At 43.5% G+C, this 27,316-nt stretch overlaps 1 protein-coding gene across 1 annotated transcript in view; it reads left to right on the forward strand.

The window, feature by feature from the left end:
• Positions 1-27,316, forward strand: part of LOC311143509 (inactive dipeptidyl peptidase 10-like) — a gene marked incomplete at both ends in the record, with an annotated part of 296,708 nt that overhangs the window by 207,204 nt on the left and 62,188 nt on the right. The window contains 2 exons of the mRNA XM_084179335.1: positions 24,023-24,117; positions 24,277-24,351. Of these exons, the coding sequence (XP_084035461.1) occupies positions 24,023-24,117; positions 24,277-24,351 (170 nt within the window). The remainder of the gene's footprint in view (positions 1-24,022; positions 24,118-24,276; positions 24,352-27,316) is intronic.

Raw genomic sequence — 27,316 nt, forward strand, 5'->3', positions numbered from 1 at the left:
TTTTTAAGACATTTGCTGCTAAAAAACTGTTTTCACTTTGTCATTATGGTGTATTGTGTGTAGATTGATGAGGGATAAAAAAAGAAAAAAACTTTAGAATAAGGCTGTAAGGTAACAACATGTGGAAAAAGGGAAGGAGTCTGAATACTTGCCAGGAACCCTGTAAGTGATGTGAAGCGTGGTGAGGTGCTTGGCTATGCGTGGTGAGTCTCAGTTTGTAATGGTATCTGGTATATTAGGAAAGAGCAGACGTCAGAGTGGTGTAAAGGACAAGGTCTTTGCTTCATTCATTCCTATATTGATCCATAACGGAAGTGAAGCTTTTTAATGAACAGCTACAATACAAATTACAGCCTGATTCTGAAGGATTTGGAGGGGCAAAGGACAAGGTCTTTGCTTCATTCATTCGTATATTGATCCATACCGGAAGTGAAGCTTTTTAATGAACAGCTACAATACAAATTACAGCCTGATTCTGAAGGATTTGGAGGGGCATTGTGGGAAACTGACACAATCACTTGCGTGCGCACGCACACATTTATACACACACAATCACACACACACATACACAATGTAGGGATCTGAGTTTACCTGACACATTTGAAAGCTTTTATTATGTGAGAAGAGTGTGTGTGCAGGGCATGGAAGGGATCATATTTGGAAACAAAATGAATAGGAGTATGAGAGAACACAAACCAGGTTTCCATCCATAGTTTTTATGCGAATAAAATAAAATCACGACAGCTATGATGGAAACAGGATGTTTCTGTACAATTTTGTAAATGCCGACAGATCGTTTGTTCGTTCGACATGGTGGGATCTTTTTGTGTCGGTGAAATTAATTATGTGAGTAATGGCGTTGGAAACACCTTTATGCGCAAATATTGATATAATAACCATCATATCGAAGTAAACTTGGAGTCACGCGATGATATGGTGTGTGGTCCTCCCACTACGACTGGGGAAACCATGTAGTTTATGAGGCTACAGATGAAATAAATTATGATGAACTTCACAGGGTAGTGAAAGTGCAAGGACATGAGCTTGATGCTACTTTCCAATAAATATCGAGGGTATTTTTCTGGTGACATGATGATAGATGCTTGTCTTCCGTTTGACAAATGCAAATATTCTCGCTCTCATCCATAATAATATCAATGTGTAAACTGTGCACAGCCTACCCGCACTCTATCTGCGAGCTGTTGACTAGAGTGCATGTGCCAAGACCAGAGTAGGCACATTTGCTATTTAACGCAACAGTTTTTGTGACAAAACTATCAGTAGCATTGAAAATGCGATGGAAACACATTTAACATAAAAAATGTATTCGGTACATGAAAACTTAAGTGAAAAATAAAATGTTGTGTGCACTACATCATCACGCACTGATTTTATCTGCAACAAGTCAGTTTGCTGGAAACACACCACTGGTGGGAAAATGTGCATATTTTCCTTATGCAGATGTTTTAATATTTGCATGAAAATCTGTCGCCAATTGAATGGAAACATAGCTTCTGAGCAAAGCTACTTATATAAAATGTTGCAAGAGGATTTTTCTGAGTCACTGGGCCTTCTAATGAGTGTAGTGTTGTCACAATACCAGAATTTTGACTTCGATACCATATCAGGTGTAGTATCACGATACTCGATACCGAAACGATATTCAATACCAAAATGATACTCGATACTGCAACGATACCACAGCAAAAAATAAGAATGTGTATTAGCTAAAGTCACAGAAAAACCACTGGGCTTAATTTTTTTAAACATTGAACAATATGTTGATAACTGGTAGAAAAACTAAAATAACAAATAGAATATATTCTATTCTATTTTCAATTTCTTTCAAAAATAAAACACACTATTAAATAACAGAAAGATATCTTACATTTTCCTCATGCCATATCTGAGACTCAGAGCATACAAAATAATTGTACAATTAAATCTAAACTGTTTTAAAATGTAACTTGATACAAGATGCATTTGCTAATCTATGGCTATAATATTGGATCAAATGACATAATTTCATGTGTTCAATTAATAGTTTAACTTCAAAACTTGATTTCTGAAGCTTCTATATTGCAATAGTCTACACTCCATAGAAATACAATTGATTTTACACAGCATACTACAATTCCCAGAGTGTATTCCAACTCCCAGGGTGCAATACTCTGCACAGGGCTGCTGGCAGGCTAGTGGCTACTGATAGCAAGTCCAGACAAACAAAAAGTAGTCTAAATTTACTGTCATAGCTAAGTTATGAGTGCCTTTCACATTACTTTTGGGTTGTAATCATATAATGCTCACATGAATGTCACTCACTGGCCAGTTTAATACGTACTGGGTCAGACCCCCCTTTGCCTCCAGAACAGCCTGAATTCTTTGGGGCATTCAATAAGGTGTCAGAAACGTTCCACAGGGATGTTGCTCCATGCTGATGTGATGGCATCACGCAGTTGCTGCAGATTGGACGGCGGTACATTCATGCTGCGCAGGCCACTCAAGAAAATTGAACTCACTTCATGTTCCAGGCAAAGTTTTTCCACTGTGGTCGTCTGCTGCAATAGCCCATCCGTGACAAGGATCAACGAGTTGTGCTTTCCGAGATGCCGTTCTGCACACCGCTGTTGTACTGCGCCATTATTTGTCTGTTTGTGGCCCACCTGTTAGCTTGCCATTCACTTTCGACCGCACTCATCAAATAACTGTTTTCGCCCATAGGATGTTTTTTTTAGATCGTACCATTCTCTGTAAAACCTAAACACTGTCTTGCGTGAAAAGCCATGCAGGTTGGCCTTTTCTGAGATACTGGATCCGGTGCGCCTGGCACCGACGATCATACCACGCTCAAAGTCGCTTAGGTTACTTGTTTTGCCAAATATGATTATATATTATTATATATATCCAATTTTGTGATATCCAATTACGATCTTGTCTCATCGCTGCAACTCCCCAACAGGCTCGGGAGAGGGTCGAAGGTCGAGTCATGCGTCCTCCGAAACATGACCCGCCAAACCGCAGTTCTAAACACCCGCCCGCTTAACCCGGAAGCCAGCCGCACCAATGTGTCAGAGGAAAAACCGTTCAACTGACGACTGAAGTCAGCCTGCAGGCGCCCAGCCCACCACAAGGATTCGCTAGAGCACGATGAGCCAAGTAAAGCCCCCCCCGGCCAAACCCTCCCCTAACCCGGACGACGCTGGGCCAATTGTGCGCCGCCCTATGGGACTCCCGGTCACGGCCGGTTGTGACACAGCCTGGGAACAAATCCGGGTCTGTTGTGATGCCTCAAGCAGTGCCTTAGACCGCAGCGCCACTCGGGAAGCCCAGTTTTGCCCATTCTAACGTTCAATCGAACAGTAACTGAATGCCTCGATGCCTGTCTGTCTGATTTACAGTGAGGGAAAAAAGTATTTGATCCCCTGCTGATTTTGTACGTTTGCTCACTGAAAAAGAAGTTATCAGTCTATAATTTTAATTGTAGGTTTATTTGAACAGTGAGAGACAGAATAACAACAAAAAAAATCCAGGAAAACTCATGTTATAAATTGATTTGCATTTTAATGAGGGAAATAAGTATTTGACCCTTCTCTCAATCAGAAAGATTTCTGGCTCCCAGGAGTCTTTTATACAGGTAACAAGCTGAGATTAGGAGCACACTCTTAAAGGGAGTGCTCCTAATCTCAGCTTGTTACCTGTATAAAAGACACCTGTCCACAGAAGCAGTCAATCAATCAGATTCCAAACTCTCCACCATGGCCAAGACCAAAGAGCTCTCCAAGGATGTCAGGGACAATATTGTAGACCTACACAAGGCTGGAATGGGCTACAAGACCATCACCAAGCAGCTTGGTGAGAAGGTGACAACAGTTGGTGTGATTATTCGCAAATGGAAGAAACACAAAAGCACTGTCAATCTCCCTCGGTCTGGGGTTCCATGCAAGATCTCACCTTGTGGAGTTGCAATGATCATGAGAATGGTGAGGAATCAGCCCAGAACTACACGGGAGGATCTTGTCAATGATCTCAAGGCAGCTGGGACCATAGTCACCAAGAAAACAATTGGTAACACCCTACGTCGTGAAGGACTGAAATCCTGCAGTGCCCGCAAGGTCCTCCTGCTCAAGAAAGCACATATACAGGGCCGTCTGAAGTTTGCCAATGAACATCTGAATGATTCAGAGGAGAACTGGGTGAAAGTGTTGAGGTCAGATGAGACCAGAATCGAGCAATTTGGCATCAACTCAACTCACCGTGTTTTGAGGAGGAGGAATGCTGCCTATGACCCCAAGAACACCATCTCCACCGTCAAACATGGAGGTGGAAATATTATGCTTTGGGAGTGTTTTTCTGCTAAGGGGACAGGACATCTTCACCGCATCAAAGGGACGATGGACGATCAAATCTTGGGTGAGAACCTCCTTCCCTCAGCCAGGGCATTAAAAGTGGGTCGTGGATGGGTATTCCAGCATGACAATAACTCAAAACACACGGCCAAGGCAACAAAGGAGTGGCTCAAGAAGAAGCACATTAAGGTCCTGGAGTGGCCTAGCCAGTCTCCAGACCTTAATCCCATAGAAAATCTGTGGAGGGAGCTGAAGGTTCGAGTTGCCAAACGTCAGCCTCGAAACCTTAATGACTTGGAGAAGATCTGCAAAGAGGAGTGGGACAAAATACTACAAGAAACGACTGATCTCTGTGATTGCCAACAAGGGTTTTGCCACAAAGTACTAAGTCATGTTTTGCAGAGGGGTCAAATACTTATTTCCCTCATTAAAATGCAAATCAATTTATAACATTTTTGACATGCGTTTTTCTGGATTTCTTTGTTGTTATTCTGTCTCTCACTGTTCAAATAAATCTACCATTAAAATTATAGACTGATCATTTCTTTGTCAGTGGGCAAACTTACAAAATCAGCAGAGGATCAAATACTTTTTTCCCTCACTGTATATAGCAACCCATGGCCACATGACTCACTGTCTGTAGCAGCGATCTGTTTCCGTGAACGGGGTGGTGTACCTAATAAACTGGCCGGTGAGTGTATGTTCAAGTCATTGTCACACAAAAATAATTAGAATTTAGTTGCTAGTACAATAACATTACAATGCAAATGTCATGTTTTAAATAGTTTTTATGTCGTTTTGCAACTTAACCTCTCCTGCACTGCTTTGTAACTAACACCTTTTGCATAGTTGTTTCAGAGGCCCTCATCATCTGCTCTGTAAGCAAAGTATTCCCATAGTTCGTTTCTGGAGCCAGTTTTGTTAACAAGCTGTTTGAAGGTATGGTGTTTTCATTTGAAGAAGCTATGCTGTCGGTATTTTCTCTCTCCTCTTGCTTCTCAAAAGCGTCTCGTGCTGTGTCAGCTGCATGCGCAATCGCAAGTAGCCTGGCTAGCTTACTATTGCAACATTAAGAAGATTACGAAAAATTACTAGACAGACTCGATCCTCTCAATCCGAATATGAGGTGAGACACATTTGACATAAGTACCGAAAGTAAGAAATATTCTACTACCGAACCGTTTTTCATGTTCTAGTACCGAAGTTTCAGTATCCCGTGTAACACTAATAGAGTGTGAACTTTTGTTTTGTTTTGTACTGTGAATATAGCTGAAGTGCTTTAGCAAAACAATATACTTGCCCAGTATTTCAACTCCTCTCAGGAATACTAAAAGCAACCGAATTAGCATAATTACAATTGAAAATGTATGCCTAAATGTAGAATTTGTCAAATTAATTCCCTTGTCAAGGGTGCACTTTTCATCGCAAGCAGTTTTCTCACTTTTGTAATTGCCTAATGGACCATGGGAACAAAGAATAATTTGCAATAATTGGCTTACAGTCCAATATCAGTCATGCACTTAGTCAGTAATCATACTAGTCATTGAAGTGTCCACTCACTCTTCCTGCTTTGGTCTAACCCTGAGGCCAAAACGATCCAAGCAAACACAATGGGAAATGTTGTCTATGAGTAGCTTTCTATATGACTTCCTCTCAATGAGGCCATTGGCGAGCAGCCACATTAAACCTCTGTGCCACTGTGTTGTGCCCTGACTTCACCCCTCTGAAGATACTGTTTATTCCTCCTTTCACTTCTACCTTCCCACAGGATTTGTCACCATGGCGACCGTGTTAACGTAACCTTTTAAGCTGTCACATATGATCAATCAGAAATTGTTTGTGAAGGCGTCACAATATTTCATCAATCCACGTTTATTTTCAGGAGCTCATCCATCCAATTATTTTTCAGTTTCAGCCAAAGACTAAAAGGTTGAATTCCAACCAAACGCTGTTTTATGTGCAGAAAATAACCCAACGTCCCTGCCACAGTCCCCTGGGTCCCTTGGGTCACCAGGGCAATGCATTATGGGATGACAATCCCATCCACTGTTTCACCCCGCCATAGGCCTGTGACATTCCACTTCTTTATTACTGAGTACATTTAGTCCGATTACATTTAGCCCCTTCATTGATACAATGAGTGGATAGCGCACTATGAATTAAATATGTTTGGTTTAAATCTAGGCTTCGCAGGACAAAGATGGCTGTCTTTCATTAGTTCCTCTTCATAGATGGTTCACTCGTTCTCCTCCACGACAACCAACGGCTAGCTGATTTGCATGTTTACATCTGTTGCCATGGCTACTTAATGGATGTCAGAGAGGGATATGAAGATGCAGGACATTTTCTGCTCTTGGTTTCATAAATTTTTCAGAGCATTGTCTGGAGCTGGGCAATTATTATTATTTTTGTATTTTTACCTCCCTGAAATTCAAGCCTAATATCACATTCAAATTGAGCTGAGCCACAGGTCTGCCTGAAAGGTTGAGAATGATTGTGTCATTGTAAAGGTCAGTGGAAGGTCATTCACTGACTGTAGCCTGCCGTATTAGCGTGATAACGTTTGTTTGATTAACAGACTTTTATACTCATGCCTCTTGGGCTCAAAAAGTTTAATCATGAAAGAAAATAGCTGTCACTTTCAATATACCAAAACCGTCCCTTTAAGCATTTTCAGATTACATGAGTTCTATTTGGATCAGGCAAGGCATCTGTTAAAATCTATTAATTCCTGAGAGACACCTGAAGAAATGCAGTGCTCTGTTTGTAATGTTTAATATGTTATTTTACAGCGCCGTCTATCCTCCTTCAACAGCTTTCCCAGTGGACAAAACTGGTTGTAATGATGTCAATTCAACCAGTTTTGGCCACTGGGTCTACTCTCCCCAAAACCACAGACTCCAGTTGGGAGGAGAGTGTGTTTCCTCTCAGTCTTTACATACCATGTGTCTCCTCCCAGAAACAAAAGGGCACCATTCACCCACTTTAGCGAATGAGAGCGCACCGCTCACCAACTTTAGCGAATGAAAGAGCGCCACTCACCCACTTTAGCGATTGAGAGGATGCCTCATACGAGCATGAAGATTCCAATTAAAGTGGTTCTGTGAAGCGTGGCCCTGCCACCTGTCCATCTCAAGATGGAGGTGTTGCTCCCTGGGGAACAATTAAAACCACCCTGCACCCATCCCACATGCAGTCATCCACGTATCCACGCAATATTATCCCCAACGCACACCTGTTGGAAGAGAAAGGGAAAATGTGGGCCAGTCTGACATGTGGGCATATGCTTTTTTAACTGTGTATGGTGCACATTTCTGCTTTCAAGATAGATGTGTCATAGACGATGTAGCTCAGTTGGTAGAGCATGGCGTTTACAACGCCAGGGTTGTGGGTTTGCTTCCCACGGGGGGCCAGTATGAAAAATAAAAAAATAATGTATGCACTCACTAACTGTAAGTCGCTCTGGATAAGAGCGTCTGCTAAATGACTAAAATGTAAATGTAAATAGACATGGCTGATTTGTGTTTCTAGTACACAGGTGTTGACAGGGAATGGAGTAGTAATGTGCTTGTTGCCTCCATGTAAGCGAAGTGTCCTAGTCCAGATCAAGCAGCTATTCTGTATGTATCTCTGTATTCTGCAAAATACTGCAAATAATGATTTTACAGCTTAGTTAATCAGCCTCTTCCTTAGTGTCAGTTTTATTACACTGAACTGAGGCGCCCTTAACCCACCATTCTTTATCCTACAACACTTATCTTACAGATCCTTATGAAATCCCCTTTTCTCACAAAAAAGAACATGTTAGCAATACACAATAATACACATAAAGCCCCAGTGCTTCCTGTATGCCTGTTTAGTGACCTATAGATAAAAGAGCTTGAGCTAACGGGGATGCAACTATTTACTCCATGGGAGACAGGCTTTAGTGATGTCTGGTGTGTCTGCAGGCTAGAGCGCAGGTTGCAGTTTCCAGGTGCGCTCCGGGATAGCGTGGGAGGGTGAGAGAGGGCACCTTTGAAGAGGACTTTGCTACCACAGGGTACAGGATGGTGCTTTGTGCCACAGCCATGCAGCATCAGCAGGCCCCAAACGCCCTGCGGCGAGGAGAGGGTGACTTCATATTCTGTAACAGTTAGTAACAACTTTACTTGTTGAGCTGCTATTGTTGTTGGTGCAGGTATTCTATTGATGGCTGCTGCTGCTGCTGTTGCTAATGTTGTTGTTGATGATGATTATGGTGATGATGATGATGGTGGTGAAAGTTATGGTGGGTGCTATTATATAGTGTTGTTTGACTTGATACAAGTAAGATCATGCACAGCCACAAGCATCTGCGTTGTCTCAACATTGATAGTGTAGCCAAAGCATACAGCAGACAGTGTCTGTAAGACAAATATTCAAACAAGATGCATTCTGATTCTATCTCTGTCAGGCGTCAGTGTGTAGCGGTAGGACGGAGTCAGGCGCAGGACACAGAGCTAGTAGACAACGTACTTTACTCGTAAATAACAAATGAACATAAACTCCACACAGGGAGGACAATCCCGCTCACCAATCGATAACACCAAACATAGAACAAACACGCACACAACACAGTGGGATCCAGAGGGTTAAATAGGGAACAAATCATAGACATAATGGGAACCAGGTGTGTACAATGAAGACAAAACAAGTAGAACACAGAAACATAGATCGGTAGCAGCTAGTACTCCGGTGACGATGAACGCCGAAGCCTGCCCGAGCAAGGAGGAGGAGCAGCCTCGGCTGAATCCGTGACAGTACCCCCCCCCCCCCCCCCCCTTGACGTGCGGCTCCAGCCGTGCGCTGACACCGGCCTTGGGGACGGCCAGGAGGACGCGGCGCAGGGCGAGTCGGATGACGACGGTGGAAATCCCTCAACATGGAGGGATCGAGGATGTCCCTCCTAGGGACCCAGCACCGTTCCTCCGGACCGTACCCCTCCCACTCCACGAGATACTGCAGGCCCCCCACCCGATGCCTCGAATCCAGGATGGAACGGACCGAGTACGCCGGTGCCACCTCGATGTCCAGTGGGGGCGGAGGAACCTCCCGTACCTCAGACCCCTGGAGTGGACCAGCTACCACCGGCCTGAGGAGAGACACATGGAACGAGGGGTTAATACGATACTCAGGAGGAAGCTGTAACCTTTAAAAAACCTCGGTCAATCAGGACTTTAAATGGCTCCACAAACCGCCGACCCAGCTTCCGGCAGGGCAGGCGAAGGGGCAGGTTTCGGGTCGAGAGCCAGACCTGGTTCCCCGGTGCATACACCGGGGCCTCACTGCGGAGGCGGTCGGCGCTCGCCTTTTGTCGCTTGATGGCCCGTTGCAGGCGTACATGGGCAGCGTCCCAGGTCTCCTCCGAGCACCGAAACCATTCATCCACCGCAGGTGCCTCGATCTGGCTCTGATGCCATTGTGCCAGGACCGGCTGATAACCTAATACACACTGAAATGGGGAAAGGTTAGTGGAGGAGCGGCGGAGGGAGTTTTGGGCCATCTCTGCCCAGGGGATGAAAACTGACCACTCCACCGGCCGGTCCTGGCAATAGGACCGCATAAACCTACCCACTTCCTGGTTTACTCTTTCCACCTGCCATTACTCTCAGGGTGAAACACTGAGGTCAGGCTGACCGAGACCCCCAGACGTTCCATGAACGCCCTCCAGACCCTTGAGGTGAACTGGGAACCCCGATCAGACACTATATCCTCAGGTACCCCGTAGTGCCGGAAGACGTGTGTAAATAGGGCCTCCGCAGTCTGTAGGGCCGTAGGGAGACCGGGCAGAGGAATGAGACGGCAGGACTTAGAAAACCGATCCACAACGACCAGGATCGTGGTGTTCCCTTGTGACGGGGGAAGGTCCGTAACGGAATCCACTGATAGGTGGGACCACGGCCATTGTGGAACGGGTAGGGGTTGTAATTTCCCTCTGGGCAGGTGTCTAGGTGCCTTACACTGGGCGCACACCGATCAGGAGGAAACATAAACCCTCACATCCTGTGGGCCACCAGTACTTCCCACTAAGACAGAGCACTGTCCGACCGATGCCAGGATGACTGGAGGAGGGTGACGTGTGAGCCCAATAGATCAATCGATCGCGGACATCTAACGGTACGTACATACGACCCTCTGGACACTGGGGAGGGAGTGGGCTCTGTACGTAACGCCTGCTCGATGTCCACGTCAACCTCCCACACCACCGGTGCCACCAGACACGAAGCCGGAAGTATGGGAGTGGGCTCCATAGACCTCTCCTCTGTGTCATACAGTCGGGACAGAGCGTCTGCCTTAGCGTTCTGAAACCTGGTCTGTAAGAATGGGTGAACACAAAACGGGTGAAAAACATGGCCCATCTTGCCTGGCGAGGGTTCAGTCTCCTCGCCGCCCGGATGTACTCCAGATTGTGGTGGTCAGTCAAAATGAGGAATGGGTGTTTAGCCCCCTCAAGCCAATGCCTCCATGCTTTCAGAGCCTTAACCACAGCTAACAGCTCCCGGTCCCCTACATCATAGTTGTGCTCCGCCGGGCTGAGCTTCTTGGAAAAGAAAGCACAGGGGCGGAGCTTTGGTGGCGTACCCGAGCGCTGAGACAGTACAGCTCCTATCCCAGCCTCGGACGCGTCCACCTCTACTGTGAATGCCAAGGAGGGATCCGGATGAGCCAGCACTGGAGCCGTGGTAAACAGGTCCTTCAGGTGACCAAAAGCCCTGTCCGCCTCAGCTGACCACTGCAGTCGCACCGGTCCCCCCTTCAGCAAGGAGGTAATGGGAGCCGCTACCTGACCAAAGCCCCGGATAAACCTCCGGTAGTAGTTGGCAAACCCTAAGAATCGCTGCACCTCCTTAACCGTGGTTGGAGATGGCCAATTACGCATGGCCGAAATGCGGTCCATCTCCATTTCTACCCCTGACGCGGAAAGGTGGTGCCCTAGGAAGGAGACAGACTTTTGAAAGAACAGACATTTCTCCGCCTTGACGTACAGGTCATGTTCCAACAGTCAACCAAGCACCTTGCGCACCAGGGACACATGCTCGGCTCGTGTAGCGGAGTATATGAGAATGTCATCTATATACACCACTACACCCTGTCCGTGCAGGTCCCTGAAAATCTCATCAACAAAGGATTGGAAGACTGATGGAGCATTCATCAACCCGTACGGCATGACGAGGTACTCATAGTGCCCAGATGTGGTACTAAATGCCGTCTTCCACTCATCTCCCTCCCGGATACGCACCAGGTTGTACGCGCTCCTGAGATCCAATTTAGTGAAGAAGCGCGCCCCGTGCAATGACTCTGTCATACTAGCAATGAGAGGTAGTGGATAACTGTACTTAACAGTGATCTGATTGAGACCCCGGTAGTCAATGCATGGGCGTAAACCTCCATCCTCTTCTTCACAAAAAAGAAACTTGAGGAGACAGGTGAAGTGGAAGGCCAAATGTATCCCTGTCCCAGAGATTCTGAGACATATGTTTCCATAGTAGCCGTCTCTTCCTGTGACAGAGGATACACGTGACTCTGGGGAAGTGCAGCGCCTACCTGGAGATTTATCGCACAATCCCCCTGTTGATGGGGTGGTAATTGAGTCACCTTCTTTTTACAGAAGGCGAGAGCCAAATCGGCATATTCGGGGGGAATGTGCATAGTGGAGACCTGGTTTGAACTTTCCAAAGTAGTTGCATCTATAGAAACACCTACACACCTCCCCGAGCACAGGCGTGACCATCCCTTGAGAGCCCTCTGTTGCCATGAAATCGTGGGGTCATGAGAGGTTAACCAGGGAAGCCCCAACACCACTGGAAACGCAGGAGAATCAATCAGAAAGAGGCTAATTTTCTCCTCATGACCCTCCTGCGTTTTCATCTGGAGTGGAGCTGTGACCTCCCTAATCAGGCCTGACCCTAAAGGGCGACAATCTAAGGCATGTACAGGGAAGGGCACATCAACAGGAATAATAGGAATCCCTAAACTACGGGAAAACGTACGATCAATGAAGTTCCCAGCTGCGCCTGAATCTACGAGCGCCTTATGCTGGGAATGCGGGGAAAACTCCAGAAATTCGATGTCAATACACATGTGCGCAACAGGGAGCTCTGGGTGAGTCGGGTGCCTACTCACCTGGGACGGTCCATCAGTGCTCTTCCTGCTGCCTCGACTCCCTAAGTACCCTCCCCAGCACCGACCAGCAGTGTGTCCTCTGCAGCCACAGTTGGTGCTGGAGACGGCCCCCCTTCCGGTCTCCCTGAGAGCAGCACCTCCGAGCTCCATCGGTGTAGGGTCGGAGGTGCTGGGGGATGAAATGGACGGACCCTGATCCGGACGTCCGCCGGTCGCCAACAGGTTATCCAGCCTTATCGACATATCCACCAGCTGGTCCAGGTTAAGGGTGGTGTCCCTGCAGGCCAGCTCCCGACGAACGTCCTCCCGTAGGCTGCATCGGTAGTGATCAATCAAGGCCCTCTCATTCCATCCCGTGCTGGCAGCCAGGGTCCTGAAGTCCAGTACGGAGTCCTGTGCGCTCCTCTTCCCCTGTCTGAGGTGGAACAGACGTTCCCCCGCCCCTCTCCCCTCTGGTTGATGATCGAATACCGCCTGGAAGCGGCGGGTGAAATCTTCATAGCGCACCGACGCCTCATCTATTCCTCCCCACTCGGCGTTGGCCCACTCGAGCGCTCTCCCCGACAGACAGGAGATGAGGGCGGACACGCTCTCGTATCCCAAGGGAGCCGGGTGGATGGTAGCCAGGTAGAGCTCTACCTGGAGCAGAAAACCCTGGCACCCGGCAGCTGTACCATCATATGCCCTCGGGAGCGAGAGCCGAATCCCACTGGACCCAGGTGACAAAGGGGTGGACAGCGGTGTGGGTTGCTGTGTAGTTGGAGGAGGTGTAGGAAAACCCCCTCTCTCCTATCGCTCCATGGGGTTCAACACACGCTCCATTGCTGTGCCAAGAGTCTGTATCATGGTCGCCTGCTGTTGGACGCGTTCCTCCACTGATCCGGAAGGAATGAATGTACCTGCTGACTCCATTTGAGTTGCGTGTTTCTGTCAGGCGTCAGTGTGTAGAGGTAGGATGGAGTCAGGCGCAGGACATAGCCTCGAAGCAAGCATAGAAGGCATTCAGCTGGTCTGGTAGGCTAGCGTCACTGGGCAGCTCGCGGCTGGGTTTACCTTTGTAATCCGTGATAGTTTGTAAGCCCTGCCACATCCAACGAGTGTCAGAGCCGGTGTAGTAGGATTCGATCTTAGTCCTATATTGACACTTTGCCTGTTTGATGGTTTGTCGGAGGGCAGGATTTCTTGCACGCGTCCGGATTAGTGTCCTGCTCCTTGAAAGTGGCAGCTCTAGCCTTTAGCTCAGTGCGGATGTTGCCTATACTCCATGGCTTCTGGTTGGGATATGTATGTATGGTCAATTGGGGACGACGTCGTCGATGCATTTATTAATGAAGCCGGTGACTGATGTGGTAAACTCTTCGATGCCATCAGATGAATCCCGGAACATATTCCAGTCTGTGCTAGTGAAACAGTCCTGTAGCTTAGCATCCACTTCATCTGACTACTTCCGTATTGAGTGCATCACTGTTACTTCCTGTTTGAGTTATTGTTTGTATGCAGGAATCAGGAGGATAGAGTTATGGTCAGATTTTCCAAATTGAGGGCGAGGGAGAATTTTGTATGCATCTCTGTGTATGGAGTAAAGGTGTTCTAGAGTTATTTTGGCTCTAGTTACACAGAAATGAGGTAAAACAGATTTGATCCGTCAGATCACCATGTCGTCAATACAGTGGTGCGTGGGTTTAGAAATTATTCATATGAGCATAGTTGAATCAATCTTGATGGACAGGATGATACACACACACACACATACACAGACCCTCAGACTCATACACACACACACACACACACACACACAAACACCCTATCAATTTTCTAGTTTTATTAGTCGTATGTATGGGATACACATGGTATACACCGTCCAACTAAATGCTTACTTGCAGGTTCCTTCTTGACAATGCAACAACAATAAGAAATAAGAAAAGATGAGAAAACAAACATAAAGTAAATGGCTCAGGAGAATAGATTTAGTGGGCGGCCTTAACGACTCAATTGTAATCATATCAAATGCATCGTTAGATAAGGAGCAATCAATTAACATTCTTTATTGATGGTACTTAATGAGTACATTTTGCAGAGAGAAGGTGCCACGCTTATCTATTTTCCTAATAATTTAATCTTGTCAGAGAATGCACCTGCTTATATGTGAATAAGACAGTGAGCTGCCTGCCTGGTTGATTATCTGGTGCTTGTAGACACCCAAAAAATAAAATAAGGAAATATGTTTCCCCTTGAGTATGATCAATAGCTTGCATAAGAAGGGCTGGGACCAGTGACATTTTTAGCTAAAATGTGTCTCATTTATCAAAAGATAAGGATGAATTTTTTGCCAAGCATTATGATAATCTTAGAGGCAAATACTTGCTAAAATGAGAACAGCATCACGGCTAGCGCCTTGCACCTTTAACCACAGCACAGCCTTGCTAAAATCACATGGAAGCAAATCCCCTCGTGTATTATTGCCCAATTGTAGAACACAACATACTTTATGACAACACATGAATATTTGCTCTCTTGTAAATAAGAAAATGCCAATTATGCCCACGAGGTTCGTGATCTACCCCAAAAAATTTTTTTAACTTTTAATTAGAGGTGGAGCAAGACAACGTTTTTGTCTTGACTATTTACTTTGGATTTAATTGGAGCCGTCTGTTTCAGTTGAACCATTTTGATAGGTACTGCATTCCTTGACAAGCCTGCCCTGGCTCTTGCCTGCTTAAAAGAAGAGGTGACCGACCAGGATCTAATACAAGGGCAATTATTTATTATTTCCCTTTATAATTGTTTTCGTGTTCATTTAATTCCTGTTCAGATATTGAGCTGTTCAGATATTGAAGTGTAGGTGGAAAGAAGGACATTATATGAAATATAAACAGTGGAGCTATCTAGAGGAAGAAAATGTTGTATTATAATCAGGATGCCTGTTATTGGAAACCCCAATTCATTTTAGTGCATTATGGGTCATTCGTCTACATTCCCATGCCCTTATGCAGAACCCAGTATAAAAAGAGCTGTCATAAGGAAGTGCTTTGTCAACGTCCCATTTAGGAATGGAACATTGTTCAGGTTCATGCAATGTTGCTTAGGCTGTTGATGTAAGACCTTCCCTTGACTGTAATGAGGACAGAATGTGTATTTTTGAATTATATACAAATAGTTGATATGTTTTTGTTGCTGTTATTGTCGCTTTAGAAAGACCTGACCTTCCATAGACATGTATAACAAGGATATAATTTGTTTGAAAGATAGCAGGCAAGAGGTGTACCCCCCATGTAGGGTCAGAGAGACAAGGAATATGTAGAATGTTAAGCAACTCTCTTCTCTTTCAGTTCTGCCAAATGTGTTATTCAAACTGCAGTGACCCAGAAAAGCTTTGAGTTCAACAGGGTGAGAGCTAAGTAGCATGGATCTGTGATGCCAAGAGCAAAACAAAGTAAATAAACTCAACATGAGCGAATCATCATCTGCTTTTAACTTTGGCTTTAATATTGCATAGCTCCTCATAACCAGTGGTTGGAACCGAAATTATTTTCCAATCGTTCCGTTCTGATCAGAATCCCTATCTATTTTGTTCCGTTCCAGTGTTCTGACCAGCATAATAAAGTTCTGAACTGGTTCAAACAAAAAAAGTAACCATTCATATAGTTCCTTTCGTTCTTTTTTTACCATGTGAAATCAACAACGTTTTTCTCCACCAATTAGCATGGATAGAGAAGCTTGCTATGGAACGGGTAAGGTAGTTGTTTACACGTTTTATGGACAAATAAGTGCAGATGCAACATGCGACTGAAATTTCACCAGTGGGGAGAGAGCAAGAGAGAGGGGTGGACATGGAGGGGGCTTGGCTTGAATCGCTGAGCATGATGACATGAATTGAATTGGAATGTGTATAGGCTACTACTAGCATCATAACGTTACAGAATTATATACGAGACATTAGGAATATTTCTTGGAATAAAACCGGTTCTCAAGATTTGAAAATAACGGTTCTGTTCCGGAACACTAGAGATCACTTTCGTTCCAGTTTCTGTTTCCGTTCCTCAAAGAATGTTCGTTGTTTGGTTCTTTTCCCTGAACTGGTTCCAACCTCTGCTCATAACCTAGCCACCTAATGCTTTGGAAATGACTGAACTTAACGTTTTGGGGCCTTTCAAAGTGCTTTAGCAAAGCTACTAAGGATGAGTTGCAAGTTACTTAGGGTGAGTTGGTTGCAATGAGGCTTGAGTAATGTGCATTTTTCAGAGTACCTTGTCCAAACTGACTGGTACACAGAAGTAAAAGAGAATATCCCCATAGCTGTATTTTTGCCAACTCAATATTCCATCTTCAGAGCTTTTCTCTCACAGTGGATATCCAGTATGTTGAGCCTCAGGGTCATTTAGCAGCGGTGAGGAATCTCAAAATATCCCACAACAGACGCTTGTTGTTCTGATGAATAGTTCATATCCACTGTCTATGGATAACCTGGGTTTCCACTGGAGCCTGGGACACCAGTCTGAACATTGCCACATTTACAACCACTCCACTACAACACCCAGACCTCATTTACCAATGGAGTGTGATTGCCTCTCTCCAACACTCATTAAACATGTCAACAGAGTGAGGTTTCTAGGTAGCTAATTTAGATATTATTCGGTGATGAGTGGGGTTCTTCTGTGCAGCTAATTCAGATGTTATTCAGTGCTAATTGTTACTAATGCCAAAGACCTCTTGTACAGTTAATGATATATGCAGTGTTTATTTCACCTACCGTATGGTGCAAGATGGTGGAACACCAGACATACATATCATGGGTCCTGATGAGAAATTGCTCTAAATTGCACATATCTTCTTGGCCGTCTGTCTTTGTCAGCTGTGATATATTCATTTGTAGATTTATGGGGACGCTAATTGCTCCGGAAATCCAAAGTTAGATTCACTGAGGCGACTGCAGCAGGCTGATTCGAAGTCTTTGACACTCACGGTGATCAATTAACTCCTTTGACATTCCATGATACTTTTATTCAATAGCAGAAGCACATGCTTCTGAAATATGAAATAGCTTGAACACCTTGGACTATACATGCCCTCTTTTTACAGCACACTGACGAGTAGTGCTGTCGCAATGTCTTCTGCACATTGTGTAACATGCCTATCCATAAGACATGTGGTGCACGCCGTAGAGAGCACTGTGAACTCAGGCATTTATGAGTTTATTCTTTGCCAAGTAAGCTCCAAGTTTGACTGGTTCTGACTTTTTGGAGAACCTTAGAGATCAGCGCTACAGCATTCATCGATTACATAACCTTGGCTTAAATAATGCAGCTGTGTGTTGCATATTTCATTGTACAGTGTTCTTCCTTGGCCCTGAGCCTCTGCACTCCTAGTGTCTTAATCAACCTTTACCTGTGAAACCCGATCTGCCAAATGCCAATTGAATCACCAACGCTTTCAGTCAGTGTTCTAGAGAAAGTATTCGGTGGTTGTGTTCGTGATCTGTTTTTGCACTGTGGCTAGTCCAGTCCTTAAGAGTCTATTGACGCAACTGTGAGACAAACCTAAGTAACATAATAAAAAAATCCCCTTCAAAATCCGTCAGTTTAAGCTACAGATATCAGATATTTTGCCTGGGCTACATCTCAATCCACCGCATCAGCCTATGTCGGCCTTCCGAATCTGTGGTGGAAGGTGGCCGAGCTACAGCGGTTTGTCAAACCATCACGCTACTCACGAAAATGTATGTAGCGTCTGAACGGTTTGGCCTACAGACTTATGACCACTCTATGGAAAGGGGAGACTTGCTCTAAGGCCCCCACAAGTGGGACGGGACTCGTCTGAAGGTAACCCATACAAACGAATGGAAGTATGGAGGTCGTTTTGTGGCAACAAAAATAAGGGGTTAAAATATGTGTCCAAAAAAACTAAGATATTTCCTGAGCTTTCTTATATACTATGTGGACAAAAGGATGTGGACACCCCTTCAAATTAGTGGATTCGGCTATTTCAGCCAAACCCGTTGCTGAGGTGTATAAAATGGAGCACACCGCCATGCAATCTCCATAGACAAACATTGGCAGTCGATTGGCTCCGTCATAGGATGCCACCTTTCCAACAAGTCAGTTTGTCAAATTTCTGCCCTGCTAGAGCTGCCCGGTCAACTGTAAGTGCTGTTATTGTGAAGTGGTAGTCTACCCAAGCTCACAGAACGGGACCACCGAGTGCTGAAGCGCGTAGCATGTAAAAATCATCTGCCTCTGGAAGCAACGTCCGCACAAGAACTGTTCGTCAGCAATAAGAACTGTTCGTCGGGAGCTTCATGAAATGGGTTCCCATGGCCATGCAGCCAAACACAAGCCTAAGATCACCTATTGTGCATTCGGAAAGTATTCAGACCCCTTGACCTTTTCCACATTTTGTTACGTTACAGCCTTATTCTAAAATGGATTAAATTATTAATTTTTCCTCATCAATCTACACACAATACCCCATAATGACAAAATGAAAACAAAATGAAAATGAAAATGTATTAAAAATAAAAACAGAAATACCTTATTTACATAAGTATTCAGGTGCATCCTGTTTCCATTGATCATCCTTAAGATGTTTATACAACTTGATTGGAGTCAACCTGTTTTTTTGAGAGGATCTGCAGAGAAGAATGGGAGAAACTCCCCAAATACAGGTATGCCAAGCTTGTCGTGTCATACCCTGGGGCGGCAGGTAGCTTAGTGGTTAAGAGCGTTGTGCCAGTATCTGAAAGGTTGCTGGTTCTAATCCCCGAGCTGACTAGGTGAAAAATCTGTCGATATGCCCTTGAGCAAGGCACTTAACCCTAATTGCTCCTGTAAGTCGCTCTGGATAAGAGCATCTGCTAAATGACTAAAAAATGTTTTTTTTTTAATATCCATGAAGACTCGAGGCTGTAATCACTGCAAAAGGTGCTTCAACAAGGTACTGAATAAAGGGTCTGAATTTGCTAAAATGCATAAAAACCTGTTTTTGCTTTGTCATTATGGGATATTGTGTGTAGATTGATGTTTTATTTTTTATTTTTTTAATCCATTTTAGAATAAGGCTGTAACGTAACAAAATGTGGAATAAGTCAAGGGGTCTGAATACTTTCCAAATGCACTGTAGATATAGGAGAGACCCTTCAAAACTTTAATCCTTATGATTTATTTTTTGACTCTCTTGTTTTACATTCATCAATCTATTATTCAATGTACTAAAGTAGTAAAGACAGAAATTACCTGAAGGGGTCCTACAATCAAATAGCTAAATGATACATGGTATGACCATCTTAAAACAATTCCATATGTTAGCTTAGTACCCTCAATATTTCACTAAGAGTATGTCTGGTGAGGAAGCGCATAGCTCTCGTAACCCCTCAATCACATCTATTTCTACAAGGAGCCCTTTCCTATACAGCCCTTTCCATTACAATCTGACTCATGATATCTGTGTGATGACTTCACAACTCTTTTCCATTCTCATTACCTGTTTCCCAGCTGCTTGAAGGAGGAAGGAGAATGAATGTGGTGCATTGCTATGATAGGTCATTCAATTGGGATTCTTTGGAAACAGATTGGTGTGACTCATGTAGACAATGGCCGAGATTAAATCAAAGTTGTGTTGTCGACAAGTGCATAACACCTGACATTGAAGGTCATTTTCAACTGAGCCGACATCTACAGCATTTACTGTGGACGTAAGCTCTGCGAACGTCAGCAAAATTGCCTTTTAAAGGCGCATGGTCGGTAGGCAATAACGTGTGTCTGTTTAAATCCAGGACAATGTTTCAGACAGCTTTCAGAGTGAAAGATCAACACAGATAGTGGTCACATGATGCATTTATGACTGCATTTTAATGATGTTAATGCTGCGTGTAGTCTATAACAGTGGGTAAGTCATCGCTCTAAGATAATTATCCAGACTTTCATAACACCAGTATAGGGATCACATTATAGGCACTGATTTGCAGTATACGTTGCTAATTAGGCCTTTATTGGGTATTATTAGCCATTCATTAGGCCTAATTGTCTAATACCTGACTAAGCCCCTATTAGCTACTGATATAAACACGTACAGCGCCTTCAGAACGTTTTCACACCCCTTGACTTTTTCCACATTTGGTTGTGTTACAGCCTGAATTTAAAATTGATTAAATGTAGATTTTGTGTCTCTGGCCTACACACAATACCCCATAATGTCAAAGTGGAATTATGTATTTCGATTTTTTCAACCCCTTTGTTATGACAAGTCTAAATAAGTTCAGGAGTAAAAATGTGCTTAACAAGTCACATAATAGTTGTAGCATGGACTCAGACTGTGTGCAATAATAGTGTTTAGCATGATTTTTGAATGACTACCTCATCTTTGTACCCTACACATATAATTATCTGTAACGTCCCTCAGTCGAGCAGTGAATTTCAAACACAGATTCAACCACAAAGACCAGGGAGGTTTTCCAATGCCTCGTGAAGAAGGGCACCTATTGGTAGATGGGTAAAAAAAAAGAAAACATTAAAGATCCCTTTGATCATGGTGTTAATTACACTTTGGATGGTGTATTAATACACCCAGTCACTACAACGATACAGGTGTCCTTCCTAACTCAGTTGCCAGAGAGAGTTCACCATGAGGCCAATGGTGACTTTAAAACAGTTACAGAGTGGCCAAGTTAAAGTTTTGACTTAAATCTGCTTGAAAATCTATGGCAAGACCAGAAAATGGTTGTCTAGCAATGATCAACAACCAATTTGACAGAGCTTGAATAATTTTGAAAAGAGGGCAAATGTTGCACAATCGAGGTGTGGAAAGCTCTTAGAGACTTACCCAGAAAGACTCACAGCTGTAATCGCTGCCAAAGTTGATTGTAACATGTATTGACTCAGGGGGTTGAATACTTATCCAACCAAGATATATTAGTTGTTTTGTTTTTGTTATTTTACAAATGATATAATTTTTCCCACTTTGACATTGCAGAATATTTTGTGTAGATAGTTGACAAAAAATGACAATTAAATCAATTTTAATACCACTTTGTAATACAACAAAATGTGGAAAAAGTCAATGGGTGTGGATACTTTCTGAAGGCACTGTATGAAGCTCAAATTCATTAGTGTCTTGACCATGTCCATGAAGTCTGTTATGAAAGTCACAATTATAAGATTGAGGAGTATTCAACTGAAGTCTGTGAAAATGGAAAAAAGTAATGTTTTGAGTTGAAATGTAAAACTTGAGAGGAGGGACACTGCACCCTTGATTGAGTCTGGATGTGTGTTCCACAGCCGGGGCGTAGCCCTACTAAAAGCCTTGTCTGTCTCCCATGGTTTTGAGTTTAGTTTAGTTTCCAGGGGGCTGCTGGAGGGAGATTGAGATGGAGCTTGAGGATGGTAGGGTGCGAGGGCAGGGTAAATCACCAGCCCAACCCTAAGCTGGGGGTTTTCAGACTGGTAAAAGGACCAAAGTTATATATTTTTAAACATGTTACAGACATAGTATATTACTTAAACATTAGAGTCTTAGCTTGTAGTTTCCAGCGTGGAATCTTCCATTATTTAAGAAGACAAGCACAGCACGGAGACCAGGCCTATCAGTGGCTGGCGATGTTTTCAAGATCATATGAGCAAGTCCCTTTTATCTGTCAAGATATTCAACATCCTCTCACCCCATCTCAATTGAAGTCCAAATGAAAGGTTAGGGTAAGAGCTAACAAATTACAGTAGTTGTGATAAAGTCAAAGTTAGTGCTACATCATACATGAGTGTGTCCAACTTTATCTGCGTCACCGGCTCAGAGCCAGAGTTTTTAATTTCAATGAGAGATTATTTTTGAATCTGCGGTGCATGCAGCGGCCAAGGTGACCGGAGCAGCTACCACAGGATGATAACATTCAGATCGTGGATGGGTGCTGCTCCTGTTTTGTCAGTGGGCCAGCCGGCTCTAAACTGCTGTTCTTTGGAAAAGCCAAGAGTATTCCTGAGGGTACGCTGCTCTGTCCAAACTCATGGTCGGCATCTGTTTGGGGTTAGACACTTTTTGCAAGGACGGATCTGTTTACTTCTAAAGCTACTTCATTACCATGCCTCACATGACCTTCACGCAGACGCAGACGCATGCACACCCAGACACGCATGCGCACGCACAGATCCAAACACACTGACACACACACACAGACATGCGTGTGCATGCACATACGCAAACACACTGACACACACACTGACACAGACACACACACACTCACGTCTCATGCTCATTTTCCGAAACAGATGTTGTGCCTTAATGATGATGCTTGAGAAGCAAATAATTCCCTAAGTGATTACAACACTCCAAAATATACAGATATAAACAAACACTCAAACTCTGATAAAGAAAACGTTGTACTGTAGGGGGTTCATTTTGGCATTTGGTTTTTGCATGTCCTTATTTATATAAGGTAGTGGTAAACACAAGTATTTCGACCAGTGGTCTCGTGGCATCAGATTACTTGTCTTCGATTATGACATTTATGTCTGTGATAGGCTCACAGCGGTTATGACAGGTACAAATGTATGGGGCGGGATTGGGCCATGAGGGCCCCATCACACATCAATCAAACCCATAGTAACTACAGCACAACGACAGGGCCCTGATTGGCTGGGAATGAGAAAATGTTTTACGGACAATTGAGACTGCTGAGAAACGGTAATAGATGATCGCCTGCTACTGTAGGATTACAATATCTGCCGGTGTTGCCAGGTCTGCTGGGGTTGCCATGTCAGTTACATAACCCCCATCACATTTGACAGAGATGGATAACTTAATTACGGGGTATTTGTCCCAGCTTGTTTCCACACAGAGCTTTATGGATTGTCCTCCATCTTGTTTTGTTTGCATTTGATCGTAACTCATCTATGAATTAGTGAGTTAGTGATTATAAAGGTAGCAACGTATGGTATAATTTGATCAGTGCGTGTGCATGTGTGTATGCTTGCGTGTGACCTGCCATTTGCAGTACTCCCTTGCTGGATGACATTTCAGGGGCATGTCTGCGTATGACATCACACAGCAAACAAAGCTGTGGCATCCAACAACTAGAACACAGGACAAAATATGTTTTCATCCTTTAGGCACACAAATAATTTCCCATCAATAGGGAACATGCAGGTTTTGTTGAAAATGAAAACTCAAGGTGTCTCCTTACTTGTGTTTCTATACACCATGAAATTATTATTTGGCTTCATCACATGCAGTCACACGCAAATGCATGTGAATGGAGTCAGTGCCGTCATGTTAATATTGTTACTTGATTTTCCAGACAATGATGTGACAAGGTACTGGCCATTCTGTCTTTGCTATGTTGAAGAAAACAAGGACATGGGGATAGAATGGAAACTTCCATTGTCAAAGTTTTAGTGCAAAACCTTTTTCAAGGTTCAGTTATAGTCTTGACAGAAGGCCTTGTGTTCAAAACGGCAACAAAGGCCCTTCCCTGTTTTTCTTAGTAGAAAAGCTACTGAAGAATTGTTTCACCAAGACTTGTTTTTTCTTCTTTATTCCTCCTTTCACAGACTCAGAAGTCATCTATAGGAATCGCGATGGCCACGTCATCAAGTTTAACATCCTCACCAATGAGACGGATATTGTACTGACAAACACGACGTTCGTAAGTGCAAACCCTTTACCATCTGAAAATGCATGCACATGGAGACACTGACACACAAGCATAGACACATATGTCACTCAAACTGACATGTCAGAAAACTGATACAGTATGCACGCTTAAAAGTGCTCTCTCTCTCTTTCCGTCTTTTTTGTCTTCTAGGTCAATTTCAACGTTGCAAAGTACTCTGTTTCCCCGGACTTGAAATATGTGCTCTTTGCCTATGATGTTAAACAGGTAAGCTAATTTATCGTCTTACTTTCCTGCTCTTACTCTAAAGTTTTTTGTCCTGCTGTTGTGGAAAAGTCACATACCCTCATTATTCATAAAATATGAAAAGTAATTGCTTTTGCAGATAATTGGACTGGTACAGTAGCCTACAGTACAAACACAATCATGCTCGCTCGCTCTCGCTCTCGCTCTCGCTCTCCCATACGCTCTATGTCTCTCACACATTCTGGAACACACTCTAACTCCATCAAATCAACACGCTCAATCTTAAATATATGCATACTAGAGTACCATACAAGCTTGTGCGCTGCAACACACACATCTTGAAGTCAGCCAACTATACAGTGGGACTATTGACTAAACACCCACACCATTCCGTGTGTACAGGGGCGGACTGTCCATCTGGCATTTGGGCAAACAAAAGATGGGCTGGTCCATTTTTAGCCTCGATGAAAAAAATGGGCTGGCGTGGAACACCAATGTGCTGTCAACACTGTAAACACCAATGTGCTGTCATTACTCAAAACGTTTGAGGAAACCCGTTTCACTTAATATATCTGAGTACAGTTACTTAAAGTGATTTTTTTGTCATTACTCAAACCGATAGAGTCACTGTGACCCTGAAAGAGGTCCAGATTTGAGTTGTATCAGCACTAAGCCACGCCTCCAAATCTAATTTCCCAGTGTGCCTTGCCTTTTCGAGTGAATTGTAGAGTTACCACAAATGGCTGTATTTGTTAGTGACAAAGACATGGTTGTTGAATTCATTCATTTATAGTCCTTTGGCCTTCACCAAGTGAGTTCCTTGGAAAATATTATCATTATCGTTATAATTAAACTCTTTATGACAATACGTTACATATCTCATAAGGCCTTATTTTGAGGCCTAGCTTTACCCTAATACAGGGGCTTGAAACTCATGGTTTACAGGCTACATCAGGCCTGCAAGTAGGTTTGAAAAATTCTGTTATCTTTCCCAGGAATCTTCCAACCGGGATTTCGGAAAACCTGGGAAATTTACCAGAATTTTGCAACCCTACTTGCAAATCACATTGTGTTGGCTTGCAAAGTGATGTGTAATTCCTATTGGAATCCAGCTAGAGTTAGGATATTTTTATTCACCCGCAGTCGTAATGACTGCCAGGGTTAGGATTAGTGTGAGGAGACTACCTAAGCCATTTAAACTGGAACAACCATTTCAGGAACTGGTGCAAAAAATATTACTAACTGATTGGATTAGTTATCTTTATGTAGCATAAGATGAATCAATCAGTCACTCAATGTACATGCAAAAACACAGATATTAAAAACAATTGTTCAAAAATGTTACCTGCAGTAGAGTAAGCTGGGTAAAAAGTTCATTTTTTATCATAACTTAAAAACATTTAGTTGATGTGACTGAATGTGTAAGTACAGTATAATTCATGGTGCTCGGGGGCGGAATGACGTGTGATACAAAATTCAGGCCCTAGTTGCCTGCAATTGACAGGTCACGTTCATTCATTAATATAGCAGTGGGCCTGTTTCCATCAGAAACGTGTAGATGTGAAATTAGATATGCAAATTGGACCCTTTATTCTGGAAGGGATCAACTGTAAGGATTACCGACAATGAGATTCATCTTAATTTATTTGCATATTTCTTGTGATTCTTGTGCTGGCTAATAATAACTTCAGTTCACTGTGCGATCCCTTTCTTTTGCCGTGTAGTGTTATGTTGTATGTTATATAGGGACAAGCTCAGAATTGATTGTGAAAGATATGTAAAGAGGCTGTCATTTGTTCATAATATAATTATATGTTCAGAATCCCTTTGGGCATCTACTGTATGAAAACAACCTCTGGACCCTTGGGAAATTGTTTAGTTAAACAAACAGGGCAATACCGGTACAGTATGTTGGAATGAAAAAAAGCATGGAATAATGTCGTGGCATTTGAACAAGTATGTCCACCATCAACATCAAACTTAACTTCATTAGATTCAAGAGATCCTGCATGTTCTCGCTCTTCAAAAGTAATCTATGCTGACTGTTACTAACTGTAAGATTCTGAATTCAACGACTCACAAAATGTGTTATATACATAAATTCTCCTAATTATTTTCACCAGTGTAGAGGGAAGTTGTTGACAGAGTGCATTGAGGAAATCTCTGGTAGTCTCACCTAGCTCGAGGATTACATGCCATTATCTCATTACTGAGGTATCCAAGAGCGATTCAACTTGATAAACATAATATCTGTGCTGCCTGTATGTTTGTCAATTGTGATAATAGGCTCTGTCTTGCATCTTGTAAATCCTCCAGCCAAGTCTATGTTGATCCAGTGCATTGTGTTTGCGAATAGATTCAAGCTAATCAGGTTGGAGTGTGTTGAGTACCTCACCAAACAAAGGTGTATAAACAGGATTTATTTTTACCCATGGAGTATAATAATGAAGTCCATTGTTTACTTGACATGACATAGATGAAATGTTATTTGGGTGTCCTCTACAATCATTAAATCGCTCTGTAAGGAAATTGTGTTTTGTTTCGTTTGATGACAGATCTAAGTCAAATAGACAATTGAACCATTATTTTGTCTCACATTGTTAAACCACACATAGCCTATTACATCGCAATTGTGTTTCTGACATTTTGGCGAGGGAAATAGATTAAGAATTCAGTTTCTTCACCTCCTGGTTCTCGAAACTTTGCAAGGAGAAAACTATTTAAGTCATATACATCCTCGTGATGGATAAAACGTTGGCTAACATTGATGAAGTATCCTTTATATTCAGTGGCTCGCTTTCTTCAAATGAATGAAGGCTGGACACGTAGGTCCTACCTTGCCTAATCCCCAAATGCTGACTACCGAACAAATAAGCCCGGCGGGAATCAAAGATGTGATGCAAAGGAAGAGGGAGAAGGCGTGACAGAATCTATTAGATCAGTCAATCAGTCTATTATCAGGACCATTCGGGGGTCATGGGAACCC

The sequence above is a fragment of the Coregonus lavaretus genome (genome assembly GCF_964263955.1).
Source record: "Coregonus lavaretus genome assembly, chromosome: 16".
Lineage (NCBI taxonomy): Eukaryota > Metazoa > Chordata > Actinopteri > Salmoniformes > Salmonidae > Coregonus > Coregonus lavaretus.